Source organism: Ornithodoros turicata, chromosome 1 (assembly GCF_037126465.1).
Source record: "Ornithodoros turicata isolate Travis chromosome 1, ASM3712646v1, whole genome shotgun sequence".
In the NCBI taxonomy this organism is placed as follows: Eukaryota; Metazoa; Arthropoda; class Arachnida; order Ixodida; family Argasidae; genus Ornithodoros; species Ornithodoros turicata.
Window position 1 is genome coordinate 182,277,894 of NC_088201.1, and position 7,796 is coordinate 182,285,689.

The 7,796-nt window shown below is 47.7% G+C and overlaps 2 protein-coding genes across 2 annotated transcripts; both read left to right on the forward strand.

Annotated features, from left to right (window-relative positions):
• The first annotated feature begins 3,603 nt into the window (after positions 1–3,603).
• On the forward strand, positions 3,604–5,559 carry LOC135391507 (uncharacterized). The gene is made up of 2 exons (XM_064621776.1): positions 3,604–4,326; positions 4,516–5,559. Exons 1-2 carry the CDS (start codon positions 3,604–3,606, stop codon positions 5,557–5,559), a joined length of 1,767 nt encoding a protein of 588 aa, XP_064477846.1.
• A 1,379-nt stretch (positions 5,560–6,938) lies between these two features.
• LOC135391522 (uncharacterized) lies at positions 6,939–7,565 on the forward strand. The gene has a single exon (XM_064621798.1). It carries the CDS (start codon positions 6,939–6,941, stop codon positions 7,563–7,565), a length of 627 nt encoding a protein of 208 aa, XP_064477868.1.
• The last annotated feature ends 231 nt before the right edge of the window (positions 7,566–7,796 follow it).

Below are 7,796 nucleotides of genomic sequence, written 5' to 3' on the forward strand. Positions count from 1 at the left end.
CTGCCTAGGTTGGCGGCACGTTGCTCGGGAACGGGATGAAAGGGGGGAGGCTCACATGTCTGGTTCCACAGTTTCCTGCACTACAACCGACCGTGCACTGTAGCGTCGCACGTGCTAACAGTTGTCTCGCGACGGAAAGCCACGGATTATCATTATCATCGCCTCAAAAAGTGTTACAAGAACGGCGTACGCCCATCGCCCTCAGTAAAACAGAAGACGGGCCAACATTATTTATAGCGCTGCTTGGCCTTGAGCCTGTATGAGGTTATGTTCTGAGTTTCGTGTCATGACATCACCCGGTGGTCGCTTCTGTATGCTGTTGACTCAACGCTTTTATTTGAAATGCCAGGCGGTTTCCATCACCTCTTTACGTCTCTCGTGCGTCGTTTACGACTTAGCGTCGCATTCACCCCTGCACTCCGGTATAGGCTGGGCCACAGCAACACGGCGCTGTGTACAACTTGTGGTTTCCCGGCAACAGTCCGACACATTCTAGAAGACTGCAGCCAGTACGTACGCGAGCGAGGGGCCTTCAAATGTCAACTTGAAATGCTGGATCAGAAGCCATCAAGCTGGATCAACATCTGCAAATTTCTCGGCCCATGGAGTAACCCTGGACATCAGTGCCGTGCACTTGGCGCTTTTCTTTCCTTTCTGAGGGCCACCGGCCTCCTTCACGAACTGTAGGGATTTCCGTCCCTCGTCATCCTTCCATGTGAACCTTTTTGGAATGGAGTAGGGTCCTGCACTCAACGCAGGGAAACATCCCACATCTTCATCATCATCCATTCATCTGTGTTGTTGTTGTTGGGTCTGTTTTTGAAGTGTGGTACTGCTATATTTTCAATATATTTAGCGCATAAACATGGATCATGGAAGATGTGCCGAGATTAGATAACTCCCCGGCAGCACAGCGCGACGACCCAACGTCGGTGCGCCGGCGGCGACCGACCATGGTCCGGCATACGGTTTGCAACACGGGGATGTTAAAGGTACTGTAAAGCAGCACCGATCAAATGTCATTTAGTGTGGCTATTCGATAGTCCAAGCCACCAGGACAAAAACTGCGCAAGTTTCATTCCAATCGACGGTACAATTAATTAGAAAATTACAATTAAAGATTACGGGCAACACTGTACTAGGTATTCGAAATGAATCCGCACTCCTGACACATACGGCGGCAACCACATTGCATGTGTATAACACTGGGCCCGACATAACAATCCACCATAAAATCCGCCCCTGCAATCCACACAACGATCCACATCTGAGGATAAACGGATAAACGAACTGAAATGAAATGCTGAGCCGTCGAAAAAATGTGTCAGACGTTCAAGAAGCCAGACAGCGTCGGGACTTGTTTGTTCACAGAGGTTCACAAAGGGAGTTTGTTCGTTCGAAAGAGGCCGCGAACGGAAGGAGCGCGCAGGCGCAGCAGAGAAGTAGGTAGAGCCTCCATCGAACAGCGGCCAGCTCTGGGTTACTTGGCAAAAACAAGGATTAACAGGTTAAACTGTTAACAGGGGTTTCGGAATGCATAGGTAAACAGGAAAACTAATAATATGGTTACTAAAATAACGAAGTTCCGATGTAATAGTGTGTAATACCAATTTTCAGTGTTGCCCGCTGTACAGGGGGTTGTTTGACACCAGGCGTCGCACCGCTCCACTACGCCGCATGTTTCATGGCAAATTAAAAATATTTATAGCGCGTTGTCGGTCGTATGGTTCCGCATATGGTATTTAGAAGCAACGAAGTCTCTAGTCACATCACCGGCATATCATGCTTGTCTACTGCTTTACAGTACCTTTAATGGTCCGTTATCGGCAGCCTGAATCGTACCCAAACGATTTCCCGAGGTGCAGCCAATGCACACTTACGGGTACCTCCTACCCCCAAACAAGAGTTAATTTGCGCAATTTTTAAAAACAAAATCAATATGTCATTGTAGAAAACTCTTTATTGCATCATAGTCACAAGATATATGGGTTCTTTAATGCATCACTTCACCAGCAATAAAAAGAAAGTATTAAATTGAAAGTATATAACCACCAGTTCCGCATATGTACCATTTACTTCACAAATATGCACTTAACACAGGTTATATGGAACAGAGATAGAAGTTGGAACTCGGTGCCAGTTAAGTTAGACTGTTGAACGATGGAAGTCACTGAAAAGGTTCGCCAGAACATTATTATAGGCCGGTTCCACGTTAGCTAAGACAGGGAGGTCCCATGGACCTCCTGAATTTTCATGATTTTTTATATATATTAAGACGCTCGTCGCAGATGATGATCAACATTGGTAAAATTAATAATTCGATACTTTCCGTGCGAAAAATCGAGAAATCCAGCCCTGAATTCGATTGTTGCAATTTTGCCGTGTTTGCACGTGTGTACATTCTAAGTTTTAAAATATATCGTAGTGCAATTTTTTTGTGCTTCAGTATACCTACCTGCCAGCACTCCGAGCGCAAATTTAGGCGCACAGGTGCAACACTGTGTCGTATAAAAAGCGGCGAACATGCTCTGTCGCGCAGTTTTGTTCAAGCTTCGACGCTTCTTGCTCTGGCAGTAGATATCTCCGACACGTTCGTACGCAGTGGGGCCGCGTTTTAACGCGCTAATCAGCAGACTTTGGAGAAGAAGTTTTTGCGTTAGATGAAGCGCCTAACATCGGGCCATATCCTGGCAAAATATATACGAAATCAAGTAGGACCTTTTTGAGAAATACAGGCGCAAGATCCATGTTTATTTCGAAATATGCCTACACATTTGCCTATTTCAGCACATGCCGCTAGGAAGTATATGCAGGATAGATAAATCAGATGAAAGAGCATTAAAAGCCGAGTGAGCTGATACCAAGTATTGCGATCAGTGACATCGACAGCCAGAGATATCAGGCGTCGAAATTAGGACAATAGTGCGCGAGAGGGCATGCTCGCCATTTTTTACAGCACACATCGTTGCACCCACGCGCTAAAATTTGCTCTCTGACAGCTGGCCTGTAGGCATAATAAAGCAGCATGAAAAAAATTCACAACAATATCTGTTAACACTCGGGACGTATACGCGTGCAAACACGGCAAAACTGAAACATCCGAATTCAGGGCCGGATTTTCTCAATTTTTTTGCACGAAAGCTATTCGGCAAAAATGTTGACCATAATATACGATGAGCTTATAAATATAAAAAAATACTGAAGACCCAGGAGGTCGATGGGACCTCCATGCGTGAACTGACGTGCAACCGGCCCGTAACTAAATTTCAAACGCAGTTACACGTAATAAATCGTAATGAAAATTGACGTGAAGTTCCTAAGCTACTTTAGAAATGTAACAGGTTACCTTCAAGTTATTTTCTGTGGTGTTATCTGCTGCACTGTCACCGAGCCTACGAGGGAGCTATCGCTATCATATCTTTGTGCCCTTGACAGCTGGTGTTTGTATGTTTGGAAGAGCGTAAAAGGCTGCGCACGGGGAAATAAAGATTGATTCTTGGTCTGGCACTCAGGTGGGCTGTTACCCTGCTTTCCTATCCTCGAGACATTAACGGGACATGGTGTCAGGAGTGGCTGGGACAGCATTCCACCTAACGTACCACAATGGCAAAACAGTCAACAGCATCGACAGTTAGCTGTGCACCTTTCGCCGTACGACAGCCGGAAGCATTCAATTTTGACAATGCAGTGGAATGGGAAAGTTGGATCCAAGAATTTGACGATTATCGCTACGCCTCGGGACTTAGTGAACGGACGAGCGAAGCACAGGTTCGCACACTTCTCTACACCATGGGACGCCAGGCAAGAAAGATTTTCAGTACATTTCAACTGTCGGAAGCTGACGCCAAGGACTACGAAAAGGTCAAAGAGAAATTCTACAAGCATTTCCTCAAAGTAGAAAACGTCGTCTACGAAAGCGCTTGTTTTCATCGCCGTTCCCAAGAGCCGACGGAAACAGTTGACCAGTACATGACTTGTCTTCATACGATGGCGGACAGATGCAAGTTCGGCGACTTGAAGGAGAGGATGATAAGAAATAGATTTATTTTGGGTCTGAGGGACACCGTCTTATCCGAATCTCTTCAGATGGACTCGGAAGCGACCGCATCGTCAGCGCTGGCAAAAGCTCGACTAAGAGAAAGCATTCTGAAGCAGCAGCAGGACCTACACGCAGCGCAAACACAAGAAAGAGATCTTCAGCAGATGCAAGACGTCGACAGCGTCCACAAAAGGAAGACTGCACGAGCTTCGCACAGGCGGAAGCAGAGTCAAGACAGCAGCTCCAAAACTGCCTGCATATGGTGTGGAGGACCAGCTTATGCGCGAGTATTGTGTCCTGCAAGATCGGCGACATGCTACAGTTGCAGTAAACGTGGGCACTTCGCCAGAGCCTGCAAGAAGAAGACTTTGGAAAGTCGTAAGCTGACGGTTTCGACAGCTGCAAAGGATCCGGACACGTACTTCGTCGGAAGCCTGTAGCAAGTGTCACGAAAAGTATCCGCAAAGTTTGTACAGGTTCTCATCAAGGGCTTTCCGATAGAAGCAAAAGTGGACTCTGGCGCCGAAGTATGTGCAGTACCTGCTTCCTTTCAAGGGATTCCACAGCAGCTTGGGGTGTCAAGAGAAGTGCTGAAAGGCCCGTCAGGCCAGATATTGCTGGTGATTGGGAAGTTCACGGCCGAGATAGCCTGGAAAGACAAGAAGTCTGAGCAATGTGTGTACGTGATTGACTCTTTGCACGTGCCATTGTCGGGACTACCAGCACTAGAAGCTTTGGGCATCGTCAAATTCGTGGAGTCTATAACGCCAGACAACGTGGAAAAGAAATACGCAGAACTATTTCATGGCCTTGGGACCGTAGAAGGGGAGCATACCATTCGCCTCAAAAACGATGCGACCCCGTATGCCCTGTACACAGCAAGCAGGATACCCATACCCTTGAGAGCTGCAGTAAGGCGAGAACTAGACAAGATGGAAAAAAATGGAGTCATCCGACCAGTAGAAGGGCCGACTGCTTGGTGTGCCGGGATTGTTCCGGTTGTAAAGCCATCGGGAAACGTCAGAATCTGTGTCGATCTGACAAAGCTCAACGCTAGTGTTCTACGCGAACGGTATACGCTCCCAACGGTAGAAGAAACCCTAGGGCAACTCGGAAATGCAAGTGTATTTTCCAAGTTGAACGCCAACTCAGGCTTCTACAAGATTAAGCTGTCGCAAGAAAGTCAGGAGCTGACTACGTTTATAACTCCCTTTGGGAGGTACCGTTTCACGCGGATGCGTTTTGGCATAACGTCGGCTCCGGAATACTTTCAGAAGAAGATGGCCGAAGTACTCAGTGGATTGCCGGGAGTCGTCAACATGATGGATGACATACTTGTCTACGGCAAGGACGCTGAGGAACATGACAGAAATTTGCACAAGGTACTGCAACGAATCGCAGCAGCGGGAGTGACGCTCAACAAAACAAAATGCAAGTTCAAGACGAAAGAAATCTCGTTTCTTGGATACGTCGTAAACGAAAAGGGCATCGGCCCGATCAAAGTAAAGTTGAAGCGATAACGAAGCTCCCACCGCCAACAGATGTTTCAGGCGTCCGGAGAGTTCTTGGGATGGTCACATATATGAGCAGGTTCCTGCCTCACCTTGCTGAAAGAACTATGCCTTTGAGAGCACTCCTACGGAAAAACACTGCTTGGACCTGGGGTCCGGACCAAGAGACTGCGTTCAACGAGATTAAAAACTTAATTTCATCAGCTTGCTGCACCGCGCGGTATAACCCTACCTTCCCCACTATTCTATCAGCGGATGCATCGTCTTACGGCATCGGGGCAGTTCTGGCACAAGTTCAGCCAAGCGGAGAAAAAAGACCAGTAGCGTTTGCATCAAGGTCGCTAACACCGACAGAAATGCGCTACGCGCAGATTGAAAAAGAAGCATTGGCTCTAACATGGGCAGCTGAAAGGTTTTATGAGTACCTTTGTGGACTGACTGCAACGTTTGAAACAGATCATCAACCGTTGGTCACTCTTCTTGGAAAATCTGCGCTCGACGTATTGCCACCGCGCATACAACGTTTTCGAATGAGTCTGATGCGCTTCAACTTTGACATTGCGTACGTGCCCGGAAAAGAGTTCATCACACCAGACGTATTGTCCAGGTCGCCAATTACCGCTCATGACAAGCAGCGGCAGAGCCTCTCTGTGCCAGAAATAGAAGCATTCGTCATTGCGTTCATCAGCGGTCTGCATTCCGATATTCAAGTGGACAGGATTAAGGCGGCGCAACACTCGGACGACATCTGTAAGCTGCTAAAACTTTATTGCGACACTCAGTGGTCAACAAAGCATTCTGTTCCTCTCAAGCTATCACCTTACTGGCAGGAGCGTGGTTCCATCCCCTGTTGCGACGGACTACTTCTCAAAGGAACCCGTTTGATCATACCAGAAGCGCTGAAGCCTGACATTTTACGTTTTCTTCACGATGGGCACCAAGGCATCGCTAGAACACGAGCCAAAGTGCAAGAATCCGTATGGTGGCCAGGGCTGAGCAAGCAGCTGTCAACGTTGATAAGCAACTGCCACACGTGTTCGCAATTTCGTTCACAATCCGCCGAGCCGCTGATATCTTCGGAAACTCCCAGTTACCCTTGGCAGAAGGTGGGAGCAGATCTTTTTGATCTTGACGGAAGAACTTATCTTCTTGTTGTTGATTATTTGTCACGCTTCCCAGAGATAGCACTACTCTCGAACACAACGTCGTCGTCTGTGATCCGAGCGATAAAAAGTATTTTCGCCCGCCACGGCATAGCAGAACTCGTTATCTCTGATAACTGACCACAATTTGCGAGCAGGGATTTCGCAAACTTTGCCACGGATTATAATTTTCGTCACCAGACATCAAGCCCACGTTATCCACAAGCGAATGGTGAGGCTGAACGAATGGTACAGACGGTCAAGAAACTATTGCAAAAAGCTGACGATCCATATTTAGCGCTCCTAGCTTACAGAGATACCCCGGGACATGCTGGAAAGAGCCCAGCGGAAATTTCCATGGGTAGAAGACTACGGACGAGAGTTCCTGTGTATGGAAATCTCCTTCAACCAAGACATCAAGCCTTCGCAAAATTTCGACAGGAAGACAAAAGAGTTCGTCAGAAACAACGGCAACACTATAACCGGAGGCACGCTGTCAAGGAACTTCGTCTGCTAGAGCCCGGAGAGAAGGTGTGGGTCAAGGACCTGAAGAAAAGTGCAACGGTCGAACAGTATGCAGGGACACCTCGCTCGTACTTGGTTCGAACTGTGAGAGGGTGCTTCAGAAGGAACCGAAGATACCTGGTACCGCTAGGTTCCACTGCGTCGGACTCTACGAGGACTCTGCTTCACCTTCCTGTTCTACCCTGCACAAGTCCGGTCGACAACGCAGGAGAGCGTCGTACTCCTGGTTTGGAAACCCCAAGAGTCGAACGTCCCACTCCTGTCAGTCAAGGCGACAGAACGCCCGTAGCAGTAACAAGATACGGACGTAGAGTGTACCAGCCGGTAAGATTAGGAATTGAAAAGTGAACTGTACGTGATGTGGCTACGCCGCCTGTGTTAATTTTGCAGTTAACTTTCCGATGCGCTTTAGACGCTTGGACAGTTCTCCAGGTTGTTTATCGGAATTCGCCAGTGCGACAACTTATTCTTTTTGTTAGTTTGTTCGCTCCGAAGAAAAGGGAGATGTGGTGTTATCTGCTGCACTGTCACCGAGCCTACGAGGGAGCTATCGCTATCATATCTTTGTGCCCTTGACAG